A 25,351-nucleotide genomic window follows, 5' to 3' on the forward strand; every position below is an offset into this window, starting at 1 on the left:
TAACACTCCAGCTAGGGGGAAGAGCAGTTTGGCACTGTCAGCCATTGCTGTGATTTAACCTTGTAATGGCTCACTTCTCGTGATACCGCTTTTGAAGTCAGCTTTAAAACAAACTAGATATTTCTAGCTATATGCACTTACTTATTTTTAAAAATATTCTTTGCTAATAGATATTTGACTCCCTCAATCTGTATTTTTTCTTTCATTGTAGGGTTCAAGTCTGTTTTAACACCAGCAAGCATCACTGACTTCAATGGGATTCTTGTCTGGGTAAGGATGCAAGATCAAGCTCTTCATGGATGTTTCACTTTTATCTAGTGAAACAGCCTGCATTGTTGCTCTTGATATTAGATTTGACTACAACTGTGCATTTTTTAGTTCATATTTTACCTGTTGGTTGATTGCACACTGACAAAAAACCTACATATTCCGACAATGACAACTTGCCCCGAATCAGGGTGGTATACAAATACGTTTGTTTTTTTTAATTTGAAGAATGTGTTTATTCTGTTTAGGATAGCTAATGTAGCTATATACAGGACTGGAGATACAATAAATTCGTCTGTACATTTATGTAGAAACAGAAAATGTAAAAGCCAAACAGTGACACTTGGTGGCCAGTTATGTAATTTACAGCCTCCTCTTCCCCCACCCCCACCAGAATATATTTGAAAAGGTTTAAAGACTAGATGAAAAATTATCTATTTCCCAGCCTTGCTATCACATTTGGTAACTTGGTTGATGTTAATTACAATGCTATGCACTTCTCTGGCATTTTTCCAAAAACTGAAAGCCACACTACATATATAATTAAGTAAGCCTCACAACATCATGTGAGGTAGATGTCATGGATGCACATGCTAGAGATTAACGAGTTGATTTACCTAAATTCAAGTAGTGAATCATTGGTAGAGTTGTGAATAGGTTAAGAATCCTGATTCCCAATACCTGCTTTAACCACTAGACAACATTGTCCCTCCTGGTCTTCCATATGTTCTCTGAATTTGCCCTGGCAGATAAAATCCAACTTCCCTTTGAACCAAACTCTGCCTAAATTGGAAGCTTTGATATTGTCATCATTAAAAAGGCAATGTCTTGTTTTGGCCCCAAATTTGACCTACTTTGAAGTTCTTATAATCAGATGAAGACTGTTTTGCATAGCTGAATTCTTTCTGTCTTTATTTCTACAAACTTATTCCACCACTGAAGACAAATATGTAATTATTCTAGTGTGAAGGCATGTCATTTGACTGGGGCCAGGAACTAATTTCCAGTCTTTTACCAGACATCCTACAGGGATCTCTTTCTTAGCTGTTTGGTGTGGCAGCAAGGGATCCCAGAATCTGCAGTCCGTTTGTACTCAGCATTGCCTTGTGTGTGTGTTGGGTAGCATGAGGAGTGGTCTTGTGATTAGGACTCTGCTTACTTGACTAAGACCAGACTCAGTGAGAGAAGCACCAAACACATCCACAGCAGCTGCAGGAGTTGCATATGTTGTCTGCCACTTGTTGAGTATCACTGTTCTAAACAGCAGCTGGAGAGTGGTTCATTTTATTTTTGCTTTCAAGCCATAGCTTGGCACTTTTTTGCTATAATATAGCAGTTCCCAAACTCTGGGCTGCTGGAGGTTCATGAAACATTTGGTGGTGATCTGAAGATAGCAGTTGGTCATGTGGTACTGGGTCTCCTACTTGCTTCCAGCTGAGAAAACAGATGGGAAAGATGAAATACAAATCAAGAGAAGATGGCCTAGATATCTTCACTTATGTGAACCCCACCTCCCCTCAACATAGTATAGTACCATCTTTAATGTATGTAGCTACACAACACCCCTGTGAGGTAGGGAAGTACAGTTAATACCATTTTACAGATGGGGGAATGAGATAAGACTAAGTGACTTGCCTGAGACAACAAAGGAAGTCTATGGCAGAGCAGGGAATTGAACACAGGTCTCTCAAGTCCTGGGCTAGTAGGCAAACCTGGAGACCATCCTTTCCCTCCCATTAACAACATCACAAACTTCTTTTTTTCAAAAAGAACACAACACATATTGCATTAAAGACAAGAATAAATGCATGAAATTCTTTCCCAATATTTCTCTCCCTCAGGTAAGCACCCAAGGGTGTATGTGATTTTGAATGGGAGTAGAGGTAATTTGTGAAATTGGAATAGAAGGGATGGTAGATAAAGTTACCATTACCTTACATGGGCATTCCTTGCAGATTGGGAAGGATAAATGTAGCAGACGAAACAGTTATCCCTTGCCCTCCTCCCTGTCTAACTCCCACAGGCCACTCAGGAAGGGGCTTCTACAATGTTGGGGAAAGGAAGAGATAATGCCACAGAGCCAAAATTCCCCCCATCCCTCTAGACCCCTAAGACAGATGTGCCAAATTTGTGTTCCCTCCACGGAGAGAGGTAAAGGGGAACAATCTGTCTCACACATAGGAACCTTACTAAATAAAAGGCTGCTTCCACCCAGAATGTTCCGACTACATCTTTGTGCTTGTACCTTTTTGGCCTGTGGGAGGTACAGCAGCAAAATAAATTATTAACTTTTTCAGGAAATGATCAACATGGATCAGCTGAATGAAGCACGGCCTGATCCAAACAAGTGTTAAGAGATCCATCTGGGAGCACTGCAGTAACTTTACAATTATAAAATATTTACACCTGTACCATATTTCAACATGCTATTTCCCCTTCCCCCCTTCACCCCCCCAACCCCCGGCCTTCTGACTGTAGCCTTCCCTTCTGTTCCTTCCCCTCTTTTGGTCTGCTTGTTCCCCTCAAATGGCTTGTCAATGCTCATATCTACGCTTTTCTATTTCTGGCTTTTTATTTACTTTCTTGTTGATATCTCTGCTTCTATTTTGGTGCTCATTCCTTCCGTATCTTTTTTTCTGTGTCTGAGGTCACGAATGAAAAAGAATTTGATAGTTTCAGCCTTGTCCCTAGCTGATGTTAGTTGACTTCACAGAACTGCTTACATAACGTAGGACTACAGTCACTATTTTTAATCTTTCCTATGCACTAAAATTTGATCATTTGCGTCAGTGACAAAAACCCCATCCTCTGGGCACCAGCCTGATCTGTGCAAGTGCTGGTAAATTATTCTGCATGACACACAATGGTCTTTTAGTGAGATTCAAAGGGGGCATAGAGACAAACAAACAAATCTAAGTTCCCAATTTCAAATCGAGACATGTTTATGTACTGGCAACAACATTCAGCACTTTGTCCCTGATCCTGCAAAAGTTTATGCACATTGTTAACTTTATGCACTGTGTAGAACCAATTTCCATTTAAATCAATGGGACTACTCAGTGCATAAAGTTAAGTCCAAGAGGGTTGATTCCAGTCTTTGGTGGAACAGAATAGATTCCAGAGCAACACACATTTCATAAAAATGGTTTTTACTTTGGCTCTAGAAAGTTTGGAGATATTCCTATTGTTGTATACCACCTTCCTACTTACTGGAAAAGAATAACTCTAAAAGGACAGACACTTCCTTTCAGGAAATGAAGTTTTGCAATGTTACCTTTTAACAAACTCATAGCTCATACTAGATTGGGACATAGAAGATGGCATCATTTACATAATGAATACATAAAATTGGCATATTTCTGCCAATTTGGGTTCAAGATTTCATCACTCTTGCACACCAATGTCTTCATCTTTTATTCTTTTTAAATATTGTGTCATGAGTTTCCTCAAGCATTTTGACCATATTTTTATCAATGCTTGAAGGTTCCCTTGATATAGCCTATTCCAGGGAGTGAAATAGCTAACTTACCAGCTGCAAGAGAGGTCGCTGTGGGGATCTATTCTAGTTATTTATTCAAATCTATTGTATCAATATTTCTAACAAAAAATGTTTGTGGAAATGTATTATTTTCATGGCAAAGGCTCCAGTTGCTTAGATTTTACCAGCAGGCTGGTATGTTGCAAATTAAATGGATACTTTTCTTGCTTGCAACATCCACTTCCACTGACAGCTGGTACGTCATGTTTTGCTCTTGCATGAAAACCAGGTTAATAGCTGCCCTAATAGCTAAGATTTTGCTTTCAAGCAAAATACTGTAAGGCCTGCCTGTGTACATAGCAGTCAGCACTCTCCACTCTCATTTCCCAGAATGGAACTAGGTCACATCTTGGACACATGAGAGGCTCTTTAATACAAAACTCCATCTCCAACATAAAACCTGTTGGTTGCCATTGCGCTGACCTCGACCCAAAGAATTACCAGGACAAGTTATTCCACATTATTACACTTTTTGACCCTAGTTTTGTTACCTAGGATCTTATTTAAAAACCCTGATGTAGAAAAGTAGGAACTAAGGTCTTGATATTGCCTGTGAGTGACTTTACTCATGTGAGCAGTCCTGTTTGTTTCAAGTGCCTTGGTTTACTCAAGTGAGTAAAATAACTCAGGCACATAGGTTTCTGTAGGCTCAAACCATAAGGTAAAAAACAAGAAGTCCATCACTGTTATCACTAGTTTCTTTTGTTTGTATCTTGGTGGTGCTTAGAGGCCCTAATCAAGCATCATCAGGACCTTTTTGTGCTGGCTGCTGTACAAACCTGTAATGAAAAAGGTAGACTGTGCCCTAAAGAGCTCACCATCTAGATTTGTGCCAAGACACACCAGGTTAACAAAATAAATAGGAGGGCTGGGAAACTGGAGGATGAAGCAATAATAAAACAAGCATGTTTTTGCATAATGTCCCCGCTTGCTACCCACCTAGTGGTTATCAGCTGGCAGTCATGTTTTAACTGTTGATTTGGTTTTAATATACATACCACTTTACAGGGTTTTCCTGTCCCTAATCTATGTATTCAGAGTACATTCTGTAGTAATGAGAATGAAGGTTTGCTTGCCTCTAACTATACCCTAGTGGAAGGATGGTATTTTATTCTAAACCGGCAGCTAAGCAATGAAGTGAAAATGTAAGAGGGAAAATTGAAACCAGGAATTCCATTCTAATATTATCAATTCCAAGTGTCTGCTGGGATCAAAAAAGGGGGAAAAGCAAATCTTTCTGCCCAAAGAAATAATGAGGAATTTATCATTCCTGTTCCTAAGCCTGTGAGGTGTTAGCTATGGCATTAGCAGTTACAAACCACTCACTCAGCCCTTGCAACTTTCAATTAATGTCGCTCGCAGAAAAGTCTGTTTTTTCTCACATACTCTCTTTTAAGATTTTTATTTTATTTTATTTTACATTTTGTTTGTTTAACGAGAGGCAGCCTTTCTTCTTTACGTTCAAATTAGTTCAGATCCAGCTCAGGTTACTGGCAATCAAATGTGACCACAGTTTGTGACCCAACTAAAATGGCTTTGATCGTTTTTGTCCAGTTCCCATGTGGATAGGCATCCACATCTCAGAAACACGATCACAACCAGTAACAACTGACAGCCTTGCTGCCAATCTTAGCACAGAGCCCACTGCTTGAGCAGACATTTGAGGGGCTGGGAGCATGAACTACGGGTGATGGGTGAACTGGGAGCATGATTCCTACGGGTGAACTGGGAGCATGATTCCTACGGGTGATGGTATCTTTATGTCAGAGTTGAGGCATATTGGGAGAGGAGCAGGGGGGAAGCTTGCATAGCCATTGTCTGTGCAGTGTCTGTTCCATAGATAAACAGACTTCAGCCTCCACAGCTGTCAGTCTGGCACCTTTCAAAAATAATTAACTCACATTATATATCTTATACACACAGCTATGAATAACAAACTATAGATATATACATTATACACAGACTGACACAGGTATGTGTAGATGTGCACAGCCACACACAGGTATGTAATTTGTCATCATTATATTTATAATGTTCAAAGTGGAGGGCATTCCTAGAGATTAATAACTAACAAGGAGTGCTGCGTATTGCACTAATCCCATCTGGTCATAGGGAAGTGCTTTGTTTGCCACATCAAAATTGTTGTAAGGAATGTCACTCACAAGAACAATTCAAAATACCATTTTTTGCTGTGAGTGCCATTATACTGTTACATTGCTGACATTTTTCCCCATAAGTGTCAGGGGGGCTACTCAAGGGCTGAAAAATCAAGCATGTGTTTAAATGCTTTGCTGGATTAACGCCAGAGGGCTCAGCACTATGCAGGATTGAGCCCTTAATAGAGCTTCTTATTAATTTTTCTGCTTTGCTCATTAAATTGTAAAAGAACCTTACAGGAATTAAAATGTACTCTTAGACTAGCTAGACCTTTTCCTGAGGGGCATGTACAAGAAAAAGGGACAAATCCCCTATGAAGATTACAGGTCTATCAGTTAAAATTCTTCGGGGTAATTATTTCTTCTGCTGTAGACCAAAAAAACCCAAATCACATGATTAATTGGACTGTGTGCTGCACAATCCATTTAAATAGTTATGCAATATTAAGCTATCACAAGTGTCTGGCAAGTATTAAGCCTGTTTCACCGCAGTACTCTAGCTAATCTCATATCTACACACTAGATAGGCTACTACTGTATCATATGATCATAATACTAGTGCATGACCTTGATCAAGTTAATATTTGAAGATAGTAATGCAATATTGCAGTTACATTTGTGTATCTTTTTAATCATGTTAAAAAAAACCGTTAAAATTCTAGGGGACCCTTGGGGGATTGAAAAAAGAGCTAAGTTGCTTTATTTGAAAAGAGGTTTCTTTCCTTAGTGGAATTTAGACAACCTAACACAACCTTGACATTAGGCAACCCAGTTAATAATTTACTAAGCTGAAGCCTGCCTTAATGAATTGTGTGTGATGACCCCACATCATAACACTTCTCTGTCAGCTGGCAGAAGAGAGAAGACGACTGACTAGCTATTAAAGCCCTTCACACAACTATAAAAGTAGGAATGCTAAGCCATACTTTATGCAGACCTTCGGAACCAAGGTAAGAAGAGTGCATAAGAATGATTATTGTGGTCTTTTATAGTAGAGTAAATGTTCCAGGTAAAAAAGATCCGTAGCATTTTAACTATCGGAAACCCAAACTTAAATCTGTTTTTGAAAAGGGGGAACTTTGGAACCAACCACCTCCTCCTTCCTTGCAGGATGTCGAATACTTTAATTTGCTTGTGGCCAGGTGTAATATGTACTGTGAAATAGTGATTGTGTCCAATTGCTGAAACTTATGGTTCTGTTTGCAGCACAGTACAATCAGCTTTTGCAGTGTATTATTTATGTGCATCCCTAGCTGCTGGTTTAAAAGCACTGTACTTTAAACACAGCCACAGCTCATGTATCACAGGGGTTTAACCCTGAGATAATGTGGTACCATAAATTTGAGCAAGTTTAAACTTCAGAGGTCTAATGTTAATTCTGAATAATGTCAGATGCTCCTAACAAAAAGCACTAATAACAGTTAACACTTTTCATCTACACAGTGCTTGTCAAACTTTAATTAATGCCTTTAAACACCCCTGTGAGTTGAACAAGTATTGCATGCTTCAAATTAAATAAAAATTGCATATGTGAAACTCAGAGGTTAAGTGACCTTCCCGAGAGCACTGAGGCAGAGAAAGGATTAGCTTTTTGGGCTCCCCATTCAATGCTCTAACAACTAGTTCACACAATTCCTGTGTGCACTCTTCTTAACCATATGCAAGGCACAATAACAGCTAAACGCTATGGGTCAGATTTTCAGAAATAGTTCAGCACACACAGTTAAGGCTAGTTTTTTTCCCCAAAGAGCTCTGCTTGCATTTAGACCCCAAAATATGAGGCCAGATTGTAAAATAGCTCAGCTCTCTCGAAAATCTGACCCTAAGTGTCCTATTGGGAGCTGCTGGGGACTGAACACCTTTGAAAATCTGGTCCTTATTTAGGTGCTTAAATGGGAGCAGAATTCGTTTGAAAATCTGGCCTTTAAGGACATGACATTGGTCTCTGAGAAAAGTATATAAACATAAGGATCTGATTTCAGAAAGGGAGACCTTCCAAACAATTTTTGAAAAGGAACAACTAAACCAACCCATATACACCTGTAGCAAATGTAAGATTTGACATCAAGCACTATATATCAACATCCAGTACAATTTTTGTATTTTTAATATAATAGTCTTCAAAGGCTGTCACAAGCACATGTAGCATAAAGAAGGAGTTCTAGCTCTTCTCCAGTTGGGAAAAGTTTTACTTAGATAGTGAGACTATCATCTCTTTTTCCCATTAAAAGGGATATGGTCTGATTAAGAATCATGGCCCAAATTTTCTCACTTAGGTTTGTAAAGTTCAGCACTTAAGTCTGTAGGTAGGTACCTAAACAGCTGTGGTCTGATTTGCAGTAATGCTGAGCACTCGCAATTCCCAGTGAAGTCAAGGTGAATTGTAGAACAACACTGAAAAATCAGACCATGCTTTTTAGGACCTGAATGCACATTCTGATGCCAAACTTTAGGCACATAGATTTGAAATTTTTGGCTGATATTTTTAAAGAATCAGATTTCATGTCCAGGCTGTAAATAACACTTGAAGTTAATAAAACTAACATTTTAACCCTCTAATTTATTGTCACACTGGTTATCTTGTTTCTGGTCAGATTATAGTCAATTTCGCTTTTAAATTCTACCATAAACTTGAAATACTTGGGCTGCAAACACTGCAGTGTAGGACAATATTTTAATTTAGTTAAAATTAATCTCTGATATGAAACTATGCTACCACCAAGAGGTGCTAAGAGTGGCACATCTTATTCTCTCTTCAGCAATAAGGATAAATTCTGCTCTCGGATCTTGACTCTAATAATCTCCTCTTTTACCATCCCCCTTTACCCCGCCCCACTAACACAATGGAACTTCTGGAGTTATAAGGTGGGCAGAATATTTGAGTTACCACCTTTGAGTTACTATGTAGTCTTGAGAATAGAATGCTTTCAGCCCTAACCAGGTGGGGTAACATGAAACATGAGAGCACTTTAGAACTTGGTTTCCATGTGTGACAGTTTGATACATTTAACTAGTGACAAGTCTAAGCCTTGAATATCTACAACCAAGGCAAATCCACAACTTCCTTTGCAAGCTTGTTCTCTTGCCAGACTATTCTTATAAAATGATTCCTAACCAACCTAAATTTTCCCATTTGCAGCTGGAAAATATAGATAGGAACCACGATAGTGTGCAAACTCACTTTACATAGCATCTGGACTAAGTAGGCTATCATTATGTGGTCTAAAATATCTGTTTTAAAATGCAGATACCTGTAATAAAGAGAACATTTTAAACAGGACACAAATAACTGAGAACACTTCAAGCCATTTAAAAATAATGGTGCTGACTATGGGATGTGATTAACTCTTTCAGAAATATTTTTCATCATGTGATGAGTCTAATTCTGATCTCATACCAGCATTATATCTATTGACATCAGTGGGGTTATTCCTGATTTATGACAGCATAAACGAGATCAGAATCAGGCCCAATGTATTAAATAAATGCACATATCAGATACATTTTCCCCACAGAATAATAAACTCTAAGAAAATAGTTTACTGTAAGACAGATCCTCAGCTGGTACAAACTGTCAAAGCTCTACTGATGCCCACATGGAGCTCTCCTATTCACACCAACTGAGGCTCTGTCACTGTATATTTGCCACTAATGGTCACTAAACAATTTACTGCTCTGCATCTTGTTCTACTGTGGTAGTTCTTCACAGAAGGCCATACAAAATATCCTGGGCCTGATTCTGATCTCAGATACACCAGTATAAATTAGGGAGTAACCCCTGTGAAGTTAATGAAGTTACACCAGAGTCAGAGGAGGATCAGGCCCTGTGTTTTGGCAATTTCTGGGAGAAGACTTAGCATTCATCTGCAACCCATATGAGAGGCCTTGGATTGTCTTGTTCCGCCTCTAATGTTTACCCCCAAATGGGTGGCTGACTCTGGTTTCCTGGTAATTTTCAGCAATGAAAAGACAATCATTACCAGTTTTTCACATGTTAAAAATAAATTAATCTTAGATTAAGAATATAATTATCATTTCCCCCTGATTTTTTTTTAAATTAAACTTTCTAGTGGGATAGAAATAATTAAATAGAATAAACATTTCAAGACCAAATGGGCCAGCAGCAATATGGGGTTAGCAAATAGAAGAATTAACCTGCAAGGTTTGGGCATTAACTGTTAATGGGTATATTACGATTCAGTTTGTAGATTAGTTTGATAAACCTGGGGGACTGCAGTAACAAGGACATGCGCATCTCAGTGACAGACTATTTCCCTTGCGGCATTCCAACTCTTTTCCCTTTGCTGGGATCTATTTTAGATGTTGGATTTAGTTCAAGTTAAACAGATGGCAGCTGTGTTTCTTTTTTTAAACCAATGGTTTAAATTACAAATGGGAGACTCAGGTCAGAGATAAGGATGCCTCTTATCTCCACTCACTTTTTATGGGAGTAGTCTGGCCCCATTATCCACAGCCCTTTGCACTGCTGAAACCTACCCAATTCTGGGATCACATTTCCATTTTGAAGAGAGATCACTACAGCAATCCAACCAGCTTCTAGAAGATGCTTCTCTTTAACCTGCTAAAACACTTAGACTAGAATTAAACCTCCAAGCGCAGAGCTCTAGTTACAGTACAATAATGTATTATCTTTATGGTGCCCCAGGCACTTCCACCAGCACAGCAGCTTGCAGACTCCACCTTAGCCCATGGCTGGCATAATCGACCCCTTAGTGAGTGGTTTCAAATATCACCCTGCATAAAGCCAGCCCAGATCCTGCAAACACATATGAGGTGCTTTTCTCACGTGAGCAGAGCCACTTCAGTGGGACAACTCACCTGAGTAAGGCTATCCATGCCCGTCAGTGTTTCCAGGAGCAGAGTCCAAACATCTCACAGGACCACTGAGGTGAGCAATAATAATCAACGTAAATTGACGTTTTTAAAATGACTTTTCACCTGGTTGCAGTTAATACCTCTACGATAAGGAAGCTATTTGATATTCTTGTATTGAATACTAATATTGAACCTTGCCTCTGCATCAAACATATTTTGCATCATTCACGGGGGCATAGTGGATTTTTGTGACGTTAATGAAAAAGAGCACATCTTGAATACTAAATACTGACTAAAGTCATCTTTCCATGCACTGCACACAAGTGACTTATCAAGACTGTCCCTGGTTTCCTTTGGGCTACAAAAGCAGCAGAAAATTATCTATTGATTAAAAAGGGTTCATTCTTAACTATGACAATGAAAGGTAACAAAAGAGGAAGAGGAGCCACCGGAAGGGTGAGATGAGTTAAGTTACTGATTTCCTTTCCCAGTGATGACAGTTTAATTTCTATATTAATGGGTAGTGCACTGGGCACAGATTCCTCCGTTTGGAAAGGGTGTGCTTTTAGTTGCCCTTGCATAAAGGCGGCGTACCTGAATGCTGCTCACATACTACACCATACCTGGGATATGTTCCTCCTTCCACTGAAGTCAACTGGAGTTTTGCTGACATTGACTTCAATGGGAGCAAGAACAGGCCTACGCCTGTCTATTTTTCAAAAAGGAATTTTGTTTCCCATTGGGGCAGATCAGTGAGCAGCCCATTGCTCAATGACAACAAAAATAGTTCTTCCTCCTTTCTCACAGTGATAGATATCCCCTTTGGTTTCTAAGATCCATTCTAGAAACCCCAGTCCATTTTTATATAAATAGAACTAGACTGAACATTGGAAGTTTGTAGAAATATCACTGCGAAAGGAACTGTGAAACGGCAGCAATCAGCCTCTTTTCTTACCTAGAATGTATTGTCTGAGGATGATCACAAGATCACAACGCTTAGAGGTAGATAAGTCTTATTAGATCACAGACTCCACTATTTTGAAAGGGAAGTATATAGTCTTACAATATCTCATGTAGACATATACGAGAAAATTTATATAGGAAAAAGTGCTTTTATACCCATGTATTAAATAGATTATTTTTTTTAAAAACCCATCTTTTGACTATAAGTGGTACTTTTCAGTCTGTCCCTGTCAGTATCTAGTCATCTTGTGTAAATAATTACGCCATGTACAACTCTGGCAGTACAGAACCCCAGTGTGACAAGATAAAATTCATTACCTGCTTGGCAATCAGGCTGAGACCTTTTTTTCCCACCTGCCTTAGGGATATGGGATGTATAATTGTAATTAATTGTAATGGGAACGAAGTGTCTAAATCTCTTACCCGGCTTTGGAACTCACCACTTTATCACTCAAAAATTACAAAATCTATCCCTCCTGGAGCACTTGTGGTACCTTGGAGAAAGCTTAGGCTCAAATAAAGTGGTTAGTCTCTGAGGTGCCACAAGTCCTCCTTTTCTTTTCGCGGATACAGACCAACACGGCTACTACTCTGAAACCTATCCCTCCTGGCTGACCCAAACACTTCTCTTTGTAGCCACTGAATAGGAGATTTCTCTTGTTTCACTCTCTAGAAAGCCCCCAGCCTTCTTTCCCAGAATGTAGGTGCAAACGTTTCTGTGGAGGATCAGAAATGCACCCTTTGGGGATGGATTCTGACATCTTTACACCAGTATAAACCTGGAGACGTTCCACTGGCAGCTTCAGAACCTGGCCCTCAGTCTTTGACTCTGCCAGGAAAAAGTCAAAGCCGTTGTAGCTGTGGTCAGAGTGGTCCTCCTCTGGGTAATTTTGTACAATCTGAAGAATTCCAAAAGGCAGGGCAGGGCAGGGAAGCAATGAAAGCTCTTCAGATGTACTTTTAGTTTATTTAAAATGTGCTAATTTCTATGGACCTAGTCCCCAAGTCAAAAGAAAAAGACAATCTAGGGGGTTGAATAAGCCACTCTAATAAGGATTACTAAAAGCCTACACATACCCACTTTCACCCACCTCCCCAAAGGGCATGGCTGGCCTTTTCTAAGATGCATATCCATGGAAAGATATTAGATTTTGTTTCTACTGCAGGAAAGCTGTTTTTATAGCTAATGGAGATTATTACAATATACGGCTAAATCTTGCAAGCCCTCCGCATTCTGAGTAACCAGTAATTTCAATTAGGACTTTTATCTCAGTAAAGCTACTGCCATTCTAGTCTGGCCTTTTCTTTTGATGTGAAATTTGTCATACTGGATGAAATACACAATGAAACAAAATAAGATCTTAATCTTGCAATTGTCCCAGTGTGGGTAGGTGCCTGAACCGTATGGAGCCGCTTTGAAATCAAGAGGCCTGTATAGGTGCAGGGATGTGCCTGTGAAGAACAACTTGCAGGCTCAGGACCAAGAAAGTTAACACATTAATCTTATTGTGGCGAGATCAGATTGCAGGAGTTAGAGAATTTTCCATCTCACTTCATTCAATAGGTAAATATCACAAGAAGATAAATAACTGCTTGCTTGGTAGCACTATATTTAAATTCCTTTGCTTTATTTGCATATTCTTGGGGTGTCATAATGAGGGGATCATTATCAGATTGTCATCTGACTTTCTGATTTTTAAAAAAATGTGATTCCCATGATGACTTGAGTACAGTGGCTAGTATTTTCAGTGTCTAAACATGATATTACACTTAATGGCAGCTCCTACTAGAAAAAAGCTTATCACTTGATGAGTTTATGCACCCATTTGTGCAATGACTCAACTCAGGAATCAGGACTAATATTGCATGACAACACAGTAATATCAACGTCGACCATTTTCTCAATGGCATAAACTCTGTTTTTCACAGGTTTGCTAATTTAAGTCAGCAGAAGATGAGTCATCTGGGAAAAGACTATAAACATTTGTCCCAGAGGAATCCTATCGTAAGTTCATTATTTTAAAACATATTTCAATATAAAATACCAAAGCAGTTTATACTTGTTGAGGTTCCAGAGGTCAGGTGAGCTTTTCAGAATTTCCATCAGTTACGGTCTGGGAATGCTGGGTTTCCCTTGACTCCATAGCTCAGTTACATAATTATAAACACATTTACTCTCTGTTTTTGTATGAGACAAAGCTTAAAAAAGTGAGTGCCCTATTACTTTTCAAACTGAAGGCTGATACATAATCCAATTAGGTAAAATATGCAACATGTGTAAACAAAGGCTATGGTCTCTGGGGCAGATCCTCAGCTGTCATCGTTCCATCAATGGAGCTGTGACAATTTACGTCAGCTGAGGATCTGCCCCTTTATGTCTAACTTTGATGAGATAAGAACTTACAAATATCCCCCATGAACCACGTTGGGAGCTGGGATATGTTAATGTGCTGTGCCACGTGTTTTTTAAGTCACATTGAGTTAAAATCTGTTTACCATGAGGTCATTTTTTCAGGGCTGCTGCAGTTGTTTGTCGTTCCATTTCCCCTACCTTAGGCTTCTGTGTTGTCAGTATCTCAGCAGCTAAGCAGGGTGCAACCTGGTCAGTGCTTCGATAGGAGATCTTTAAGGGAAACCCAGATTGCTCCATGAAGTGGGGATGGATTTTCATCAGGTGATAGTCTTCCTTCTAGATACTGCTGAACTAGCATCATTCCAGAACGTTAAGGTGGTCTATACTTCTGGAGAGGTCTGCTCTGATGAGAGGTGAAACTGAGAGCCTCACCACTTAAAACACCCATAGTAATTTTTTCAAGAGAACAGTTGTTCCCAGTGACTTGGACAAATTCCAGTGGGGTAATCAACATTCTATCTTAAATTATTTTGTCACTTAAATGACTGTGGTACATGAGACTTCGTTATGTTGCTGTGTGCGGTTATCCCTCTCCAGAGGTGGCTGCATTTCAGTGGTGGGTGCAGCAATTCATATCTCACACAAAGCATGTACAAGAAAGATGCTGTGCACATTTACAACAGCATGACTACAGAAGGAAGAGAATTTTGTCAATAGTTTTGTTATTTTATTTTTTTTAAATGTATTCTTCTTAGTTACAGATCTTTGTCATGCAAAGAAAAGAGTTAATTTAGATGGTGCTGATTTCAAACATATTAACTCAATGAACTGATAATTTTAGACTGTACTGTGGCATGAATACCTGGATTCATGCTCAGTTGTTTTGCAGATATACATGTTGGGCCTGGCTCTTTTTTCTTGGAAGAGATAAATTAATAAAAATTAACCCTATGCCTGATTTTTAGGTATGCATACACCCTAATCAGTTCATTCCAATATATTTAGGGCATTGCTGAGGAAGATGGAGGAGAATAATAGTGGCAGTGGAGGGCCAAAGAAATATTTGGACTACTGAGGCAGAATTTAGGGCTTTGAGTTGGCGATAATGATGAGCTACCAGGAAAGAGGCATGATCTGCTGGTCTGATCACATGACTGGAGGCCAGGAACCCCTGATTTCTAATTCTACCTCTGACACTGATCCCATCTCTGGCAGTGGACAAGTCACTTAACTTCTGCGTGCCTCATTTTCCCCATCTGTTGTGTGGAGATGATTCCTCACATGGCTTCTTGTGTAGTGAATGTTTATGAAGCTGTTTGAAGATGAAATGTGCTATTAATAATTATTAATAAACTGAATATGTCAATGAAAATATGCATCTACTAGAAATGTTTGATTTTTTTTCTCCTTTAGGAAGCTCTCAGACATTGGCAACCTCCTTATCACAGTGATTTAAGCTGCCCAATCTGCCTCCATACAGCTACTTTCCCAGTAGAAACCAATTGTGGACATATGTTTTGTGGTAAGTTTTCCAGATTAGCATGCACAGTGCTTGTGTAAATGAGTATGTACACCACAAACATTACTGAAATCTCAGGATGTGTGTGTACTTGTGGGCCCAAGCGTGAGCCCACTGAATCCATGGCAGTTCTGCCACTGGGAGTAGGATCATGCCCATCTTTGTTAATTTGAAATCACTAGAAAAATCAGCAATAACATTTGCCCACTGCCTTTACATGTATGAGGCGGTGAAAAGGTTTGAAATACCCATAAAGTCTTGAGGCAATAAACAGGCAACAGATACCTCTGTAGCCAGTCTTATATTGATCAGTTCCAGTGGAGTCCATGGGATGCACAAAAGGGTAGTAAATACAGATTGTAATATTTATGCAAAAACAAAGAGTACAAATACCGCATTCCTATAATGTTAAGGTTATGACTTTAAACATGAAGAAGCTAAGAAATGTAAAGATCAACTGATAATGTTAATTTATAATGTCACATACATTGCACATATGGGGTCCAATTTTGATCTCAGATCCATCTATACAGCTCCCATGGAAGTCAGCTTGAATTACACCCATATATCTAAGAGAACAATTGGTCTCTCTATGGGTATACTTTTAAAATCCACAAATCTCAATGGGATTGTTCTGGTCACATTTACACTGGTATAAAATTGGAGTAAGAGAGATCAGAATCCGGCCTAATATGTGCCATGAGGCGAGTTAAGATTACTAGGAGAGCCTTAACTTCTGGATGTCTTGACTTAGGAGTGTGTAAAATGGTAACCTTAATGTTACATAACTACAAGCTTTTATATTTTCCTATTTTTTTTTAAAGTAGAGGGGGAAAAAAGTTTAAATACCAGGGTAATTCCTCGGTGCTTAACTGAATTTTTATGCTGATGTAAAAATTGACATCAAAGGAGTGATGCTGGTATAAACTGGAACCATCTATGAACTGATTTCATGATGTACTTCCACTTTTGCACAGGCAAAAAACATTGTGCAACTATTCTGCTCTGGCTGTGTAAAAGGGTCTTAAAGCAGATGCAAAGTACATTTAAATTACAAGATTTAAGCTCCTTTGACAGTACCAGAACAGTATAGAGAGACTTTAGTGTAAATGAGAATAAAAGCATCAGACACTAATGCTTTGGCAGGGGTTTGGGGGGAGGAAGGACACACCATAAGCATATGCTGAAGAGACTTGTGGGACCATCTTCTCCTAGGACATCATCACATCCACTACTATGTGCTTAGGAAAGAAAACAGATCTCAGCAGTAGATGTGGGTAGGTGCATGGAAATGTGCTGGAAGATTTATTTTCTATTTGGTTATGGAACGTATCATTGTTCTATAGATCACCCTGCACAGCTTGTTCAAGAACACTACCTCCATCTTCACAATAAAAAGCACAGTGCAAAAAAATAATTTATAAAAATCAGGGAGCACTTCCTAGGAACCAGCCACTATACAAGAGTCTGCATGGGAATACTTCAGGAGTCTCCTTTTGTGGGTTGGGCTGGTGTACATGCATTGCTTTATAAAACGCACATGCACACAGAAAAAGATCTTGAATTTAATCCAAGCCAGAATAAATGTGAAGAAAATATATGGCCCCAAACCATGTTTCAAATAGTATCAGACAAGCTGCATTATACAGATTTTTCAAACGAGGAGAAAGACATAGCAATGAAGAATAATATTATCGTCTTTTCCTCTTCCCCAGACTTATTTCCCTTTCTTTCCTTAGACTTTGTTTTCCTCCAACTGTATAATCGTTTATTCTTCAAAACCATGATCCCACCCCAGTGTCATGCACATATTGTAAAATACCTGTATTTCTATAGAATCGGCCCCTGCACAATGTCTGCTTTTCATGTCTTAAATGAATACAACTTTAGGGTGGGACTATCAAAAAAGTGCATCATAGGCCTAAATCTGCCCTGACTGAAGTCAATGGTGAAATGCCTCGTGGTTTCCATCAGAACAGGATTAGGTCAATGCTGAGCACCTTTGATGAATCCCACTCTTACACAAAGTTTTATTTTTTTTTAAATATGGCCATCCCCTAGTTTTTCAAGCAGATTAACTGGAGATTTACAGAAAAGTCTGAATTTATTAGTATTGGTAATTCATACAGTTCGTCCCCAAGTTTTCATTTTGAACCATATGTTCAGGAAGTCAGGAGGAAACCTGATCTTGAACCAATATTTTTTTTTCTAATTACCAATAACCACAGAGTATTTCAATGAAGCCCCATGAACTCCCTCAAAAACAAGTGTAGCAAACTTGATTAAAACAGGATTTGCTCTAATTTATGAAAACACACGGACACACAAATACCTGAACTTCAGAGGGGTCTTTCCCTTCCTGAGATCCTTTACAAAGGGTTCAACAGGTAACATTTTTAATTGCCATGGGTTGCTTTTTTAAAAGCCATTGGAAAGCTAAGGTTTGATCATGCATTGAGATCCGATTGTCTTCAGGGGGGCTTGGCATGAGTAAAGCCATCTGCCCACCTAGATCCTAGTGCAGGGTAAGGGCCAAAGCAGCTTCTGCATCCAACATGAAGTTTTTTCTATCTGAGCTTTGCACACATGAAAGCTTGGAGCTGGGTGCCAGGCTGCCTATATATGTACAACATGGGGATTTAGCTATAGATGCTGTCCATTTTCAAAACTGAGCGTTTGCACAGGCCAACAAGAAATAAGGGCTGTAAGAAAACAAACTGCACTCAAACAAAAACAAATGTTAAACATTGCAGCCATTGTTTCAGAAATTGGGGTGAGGCTCCCTTACAAAAAACAAACAAACAAACCCCTAACTTTTGGGCCAAATTTAATATCCCTAATAGCATTTCTGTTATATAACATCCCTAATAGCTATAGACTTGATTTCATATGCACCACTTAAAACATTATTTCTCAGATAGCCACCCTTCTGAAGCATGATCCTAAAAAAGAAAGTATGATTACTGATTTTTCCTAAATTATGGGCTCCCAAAGACTTGATATTATAGGGTTGCTCATGAGTGCCCACCGGCTGGTACAGGTTATTTTTAAGAATAAAGAGAATGAAAGTGCAGTTCAGCTCTATAAAATGAGAATCAAAAATGGCATTTTGGGGTTCCACAGTTATTTTCACTGCTGTTCATATCAAATCTGATCAGTTTACAAGTTAAAAGATTTTTTTCTTACGGTCAGGCTGGCAAGCAGAGCCTGGGATCTGAAAGTCAAGCTGGGCTCTTTCTGGGTTTCGGGCTGTTATATCAAATACTGCCCTCGGCAGCGCTTGTGCAATTGCTCTATCATCAAACTGTGGCCTGAGTTATACCTGTGCAACCCTTTGTCTTCAGTGAAGTTGTGTAGGTGAAACTGAGGATATAGTATAAGGACAGAAGAGTTGCCTCGATGGGCATGCAATTGGAACTTACCCATTCTGTTGACGAAGAGGACAGAGACGAATCCAGCAGTTCCACAGAGATGACAGCAATAAAGAGTAGTAAAAAAAATTTTAGTCACTAAGAGGCAGTTTCTCATCCCCTTATTCACGGTGATGAGCACCTTATTCCAAACGTGGCCCTGTGGAGGTCAATGGGGCTCCTTTTGGAGTCAGGTCCTATTCTACTTCAGAGTCTCACCTGAAAGAAGCAGATATGTCTCTGAATACACAGAAGGAGCAGTGCCATTTCTACACCATCACTTTTCAGAGTGGCGTCTAGGCAGATATAATGGGAGGAAAAGGGGCTATTAACTTAGATGGCCTCCCTGTAAATCTGCTTTACCTAAATATTCTCCAGATCATGCGTCTTAATATAACAATTTTGCTTTTTGTAGGTTCCTGTCTAATTACATACTGGAAACATGGCTCCTGGTTAGGAGCAATAAACTGTCCTCTCTGCAGACAAAAAGTAAGAGTAATTTCTATTCGATACATCTGCTTTTTGACAGTTAGTGAATTAAGAGCAGAGATATCAAGGGTAATATTTGTACAGCCTCTTATTTTCTAGCATCTCAAAACCCATTTAGGCTGGAATAGCACTACAGTCATTTGCCTCTGTCATCTGAAGCCTGTCCGATCAGAGTACGCTGTAAAATATGAAATGTGCCTGCCTCCCACCCCCACATAGTTGTTGAATCTCTGGCATAAATATTTCATAAACCCAAGACAGAACTTCTTATCCTCATCTGACCCTTGCCAGAGGCTGCACATTAAATTGAGAGAACATACCCTCCTTTCAGAAGGAGAGGATTTGCATGTAGGAAATGGAGCCACTGACATGAAACTTGGAGCCAGGCAAAGGTCATTGTGACAGAAATATTGACAGGCATAATAAATTGCAGAAGAGTATTTTTCTTACTGCTCCAAGACCCGCATTGCTTTGCATTCAGCTGTATAGTTCTAACGCTCATTTTTGTTTTCCCTGGGAAGGTGATTCTTCTGTATAATGCCTCTGGTGAAAACCAACAAGATAACCCAAGCAAGTGCATTGTACGTGACATCAGAGATTACAACAAGCGTTTCTCGGGACAACCTCGACCTGTAAGTGCGGATATTTCTACATATGCTTAATTAGCCCCATACCAAGCTGCAGTGGGTTGAAAGAGACTGAGCAATGTGAAAAGAGACTGAGCAAACTAATTTGTCAGTATAGGAGTTCCATCTTTGGGTTTTCACACTGTTTGTAGCTTTGTAAGGAAGTAGTGCCAGTTACAGCAAGGCTCAACGTTCCCATTAGCCAGGTGCCCCGCGGCAGGTGCTTTTGACCAGCGTGCTTAGGTCCCTGCTCAGTCATTCTGGAAGGGAGGGGAAAACAAGTGGGGAGATTAGGCAAGGGAGAAGAAACTGAACTAGAGATGTGCCAGACTGGAATATGTGGCTCAACTTTGAACCCCAAGATCTTAGCTTGCCTATAGGGGTTCATTTCTAAGTCAGATCTAAACCAGAAAGGAGTTATCATCTTTCTGTTTGGATGTGGCCAAACTCTCAGGGGTGAAGCCAGCATGGCTGTTCACATCGCCTAGGGTGTAAACTATCCACTGAGCCCAAAATCCCAGCAGGTCTGGAGGCTCAATGCGCAATGGGACAGCTGGATAAGATGAAGGCTAGATGTACATGTATTCCATAAGTCATGCTCATTTCTTGCTAGACAACATATGTTGCCTGCCCTAGGCAGCTCTTCCTTTCCTCCTGGTGGAGGGCCTGCTAAGGGCTACAGATCCTACTTTAGCCTCTGGGCTGGAGGTTATTTCTTCAGGTTAATAGTTTTCCTTACTTTGTTAAACCATTCCAATGACCAAGGGAAAATCCAGATATTATATTTCCTCTTGTATATTTATTCCAGGCATGGATCAGTACATAGTTTATCAATTTAATATATTAAAAGGGCAACAGAGTGGAGCAGGAGCTAGCGGTTGCCTGTACCGTATGGAAAAACTGGTTATCTTAAAGGGTCACTGGGTATCTTGGTATCATAGTACCTGCTATTGCCAGTAGGGTCTCAGTCCTATGGTCCCTCTTTATATTTACCTCCCCATGCCTGGAGTTTTGCCTGAGAAAAGACTGCTGGATTGGGCTGCCAGGACCAGATTTTCAAAACAGCATACAGTCACATGTTGAAGCACTTAGCACCCACATTTTCAAAAGAGATCAGCAGTCAATACAGCAGTTATGGTTGGATTTTCAAAGGGCACAATACCACACATAATGCATTGTTTTGAAAGTCTAGTCTTTTATTTTGGTATCTGAGTGGGAGCTGAGCTCTTTTGAGAAGATCTGTCTCTGAATCCTGGAAAATAAGTGAATAATGTAGCTGGACTTGGACATTAGAGGTAAATCTTGCAATTAAGAAATTTTAGACTAAAAACATTGATTAGAAGCTTATCTGGTAACCAAAAAAGCTCCATGTAGAGAAAATAATATCACTTCATAACCTAATGCAACTGAATATTTAGTTTGCAGATTACCTTTATGACATGCCGCTACTCCTAAATCTTGCCTTAAGAGGAATCTTCACCCTGGGCGGTCTCGTTTGGATCTTCTTCCTAAGAATTGTTGTTTGCTCCTTTGGGACCATCATGTGCTTAACTTCCCGATTTGACGTGATGCATGAACCTCTTTGTGGAATCCTTGCAGCAGCTGATGACCTAGTTGTCATTTTCCTCCTTTTAATTTGCATGTTTAACATTTGCCAGCAAATGGAATCAGAAGGTATAAATATGGCAAGTTCTACAACTCAGAGCATGCTGTCGGAATCCTGATAAACTCAAACTTCTACTTCTTTGTGAGTGTTCATCATACTGCGTCAGGCTTCTCCATGACTCTGGGGGCAGCATGGGATGGATTGATTTTTGAAGAACATTCTAATGTTGACCTATAGTGGAGTAAGACTCAGTACACTTGCCATGGCCAAGTGATAAATTTGTGCAAATGCTCACAAGGCTGTTTTTAATACAGCTACGTATTTACTAGGTTCCTGCAAGGTGAAGCAGCCTTTTATGTGACTTCCCTTAACATACAAGACCTGAAATGACAGAGTCCAGGAGCTATGTGTAACCCACACACCTCCTGGGTGTGGTGTTCTGTCCTATGTAGTGGCACCAAGACCACTTAGAGAGAGATTAATGAGTTTGCTCTACAGCCTTAGCTAAGAGGCATATGGCTTTTAGCTCATACACTAGTGGCTCATGCACTAAGCTCCAGAGGTCCCAGGTTCGAGCGAGCCCACTGACGACTGGGGTTTGTTGGCATTACATATGCACAAAGCCTAAAATTGCACAGCCGGTCACTTTATACCTAAACATTTTTTAGGAAACCACTTTACATCTAAGGAGTTACATCTCAGTTCTGATTTACCAAATTTTATCTTGAGAACAAGATAGTCTTATTACTATAGAACTTGCTAAGATACCACGAGTGTAGCACGGGGAATAAAATGTCAACTACGTGGTTACTCTAAGAGGTTGTCTGTAGGTGTTTTGTGCCACCAGAGTTTATTACAATGAGCTCATCCATCAGATTACGAACTTTCCCAGGTACCTGTTTAATTGTAATCTTGATGTTAAAACAGACAATGTGAATAAGTTCATAATATTAGCTTGAGTCAAAATACAAAATGAAATAAAAGTACTCTGAGGAGAGTGAAATAAAAAGGGATTGGAAGGCTTATGCAAGGAATCTGAATAAATCTTTATCCAACTCTCAAATATATGACCACAAGGTACAATTTTTAGCCGCTTCCTTAAGCTCTGTGCACCTGAGTTTTAACAAAGTCAGCATTGTTACTCGTTTCCTGTGAACTTTGTATGCTCCCTGGAGTTTCCTTGTAAATCCCTGTACTAGTTCAGCAAAAACTATCAAGGCCAAATTGATGATGATATAAATAGTAGGAAGCCCATGACAGACTTGTTGGGGGGTTTTTTTGTGCAAGTAGTTAAAATGATTGGGATACTGCAAGAAAACACTGCATTCTGTCCATATATAATCTGTGATATGTATTGAAAGTAACAAACTACACTTCACATGTTACTTGTAGATAAATGTATATATAAAAATAAATATATGAATATTTATTGTTTACAATATACTGGTCTCGAACAGTCATGTTTGTGGGATTTTTTTGGGTGACATATTTTCAATTGACATAACTTTTAACATCCTCTTGAAGTTCATGCTATGATATACCAATATTGAACCCCACTTTTCCCCGTTATTTACTGTGTTATGTTCCCACACTTTATACCCTTCAACTCTCATTGTTTTTAATTATGAACTCAGAAAGCATATATAGAGAAATCTTTCCTCAGACTAGGTACTATATGGAGGGCAGCAATTGCTTTTCCATGAGCGCCAAGGCAGGAAATATATTGTGTCTTTTCTTTAAAAAAAAGTGGCCAGATGTTTTTGAGTACGGATTACGAACATTAATTTTTGTAAAGAAACTGGGTTTTATTTTTAAAAGTACCCTGAGTATAATTTTGTCATCACGTAACTCCTGTTTGCACTTAGCGTGGAGTTACGGTGTATGCTATCACTAAAGAATGGAATTTCTGTTAAGCCAAGGGCATAAAGTTGTACTCTTGTTATTGCGGTTGTATAGTAAGGGCTCAGTGTGAGAGTGGCCAAACAATAAGCTGTGAGTTTAGGCGTTGAAAATGTTGTCACTGGTGATCTAGAATAGGGTCACAATTAGTTTGCATGGTCTGTTGTGTGCTTTTTAAGGCTGCTAAGATACCTCTCTCTATAACTCCACCTTTGTTCCCCTTTCATGGTGAATGCTGTCTCCTTTGCTTTTTAAACAGGGTTAAAGCCCTAACTTGCTGGGCACTGGTGTTCAAATAATAACAAATACACTAATCACGGATAAGTAACAGGAGGTTTCTCCTGTGAGACTCTTAGTGAAGCCATTGGGGGTGCTCAGATTCTTGCAGGATTGGGCCCTCATATCTCACAAGGGAGCCCTGTTTATCTTTGGTTTGCAATACACAGCATGGGAAGTTTTTTGTGCAGGCATAAATGCAGGACTGGGGGAAGCTGACCTGTGCCTCTCCTGCACTTACGCTATATTGGAGCTCCACGCTCAACACTCTCAGTTTCATGCCTCCTGTGTCATCTGACACAGGCCCTGTCTGTGATGTGGGGATGGACACAGATTCACCTGGACAGCTTCACTGGTGGCTATATGAGAAGCAGCCAGCAGGACGTTTTATTAGCATCCATGAGTCACAGAAAGGCACCTGCATTATATCTCACAGCCAAGTGTCTGACGTGGCAAGGAGGGGGAAATCACCCAAATAAAAACGAAGGCCAATCACACTTTTTCCCCTGAAATTACTTTTGAAATTTGTGGTGTGTCAGAGAAAAAAAACACAAATTCCAGGTCACAAGCATGTTTCCAAAATATCAGCACCCAGGCAGAAATGCTATCATCAAATTTTACCCCCCAGACAGTAGGAGTTGACCATGAAAATTCAATGTCAATCTTAACTGTACCAGGTGAGTGGTACTAAAATGAAACGGAGCAGTAGGCCTGCATTGCTAGTCATCTTATGAAACAGTACAGCAGAATCCATGTTAAAAATGCATGCATTTCTATCCTAGCCATTAGCGGTTTGCCTTAGTGAGTTAATTAATTGACGCCTTCTGCTTTTCCAGCTCACGATCATTACCTGATTGTTGGCACTGGCAGCATGTCTGTTTTTTTAACTGGAGTCCATGATCAACTAGAGCAGTGGTTCTCAACCAGGGGCCCAGGGGACCCTGGCGGGCCATGGGCAGGTTTCAGGGGGTCCGCCAAGCATAGCTGCTATTGGACTCGCTAGGGCCCAGGGCAGAAAGTCAAAGCCTCGCCATGCAGGATTGCAGCCCAGGGCCCCAGACCCCATCACCCGGGGCTGAAGCCAAAGATTGAACAACTTAGCTTCGCAGTACCCCTTGTAGTGTGGGGCCCTGAACAATTGCCCTGCTTGTACCCTTCAATGCTGGCTCTGGCTTTTATATGCAGAAAAACAGTTGTGGCCCAGCTGGGCCATGGAGTTTTTATAGCATGTTAGCGGGGCCTCAGAAAGAAAAAAGTTGAGAACCCCAATCTATAGTTCAAAGGCGAGCAGTGGCTTGAAAGATTACTCAGTGCAGCAGCATGCAGTGAAAGTACTAGATTTTTAAATTAAAATTAGAAAGAACATTTTTGTTTTAAATTGAATGACACACTGAGACAAAATTCGTATGAATT

At 39.8% G+C, this 25,351-nt stretch overlaps 1 protein-coding gene across 4 annotated transcripts; it reads left to right on the plus strand.

Moving 5' to 3' along the window:
* Nucleotides 1-212: 212 nt before the first annotated feature.
* LOC140916591 (E3 ubiquitin-protein ligase RNF170-like) lies at nucleotides 213-23,104 on the plus strand. Of its 4 annotated transcripts, XM_073358254.1 has the most exons (8): nucleotides 213-270; nucleotides 2,565-2,644; nucleotides 13,143-13,324; nucleotides 13,690-13,765; nucleotides 15,527-15,635; nucleotides 19,458-19,531; nucleotides 20,053-20,163; nucleotides 21,576-23,104. In XM_073358254.1, the coding sequence occupies exons 4-8, from the start codon at nucleotides 13,715-13,717 to the stop codon at nucleotides 21,879-21,881; spliced, it is 651 nt and encodes a 216-aa protein (XP_073214355.1). In that variant the 5' UTR covers nucleotides 213-270; nucleotides 2,565-2,644; nucleotides 13,143-13,324; nucleotides 13,690-13,714; the 3' UTR covers nucleotides 21,882-23,104. The 4 variants fall into 4 exon arrangements, with proteins under 4 accessions (XP_073214355.1, XP_073214354.1, XP_073214353.1 ...); XM_073358255.1 differs by lacking the exons at nucleotides 213-270; nucleotides 2,565-2,644 and adding an exon at nucleotides 6,824-6,911; XM_073358253.1 differs by lacking the exons at nucleotides 2,565-2,644; nucleotides 13,143-13,324.
* Nucleotides 23,105-25,351: the final 2,247 nt, after the last annotated feature.

The sequence above is a fragment of the Lepidochelys kempii genome, chromosome 8 (assembly GCF_965140265.1).
Source record: "Lepidochelys kempii isolate rLepKem1 chromosome 8, rLepKem1.hap2, whole genome shotgun sequence".
NCBI classification, from domain to species: Eukaryota; Metazoa; Chordata; order Testudines; family Cheloniidae; genus Lepidochelys; species Lepidochelys kempii.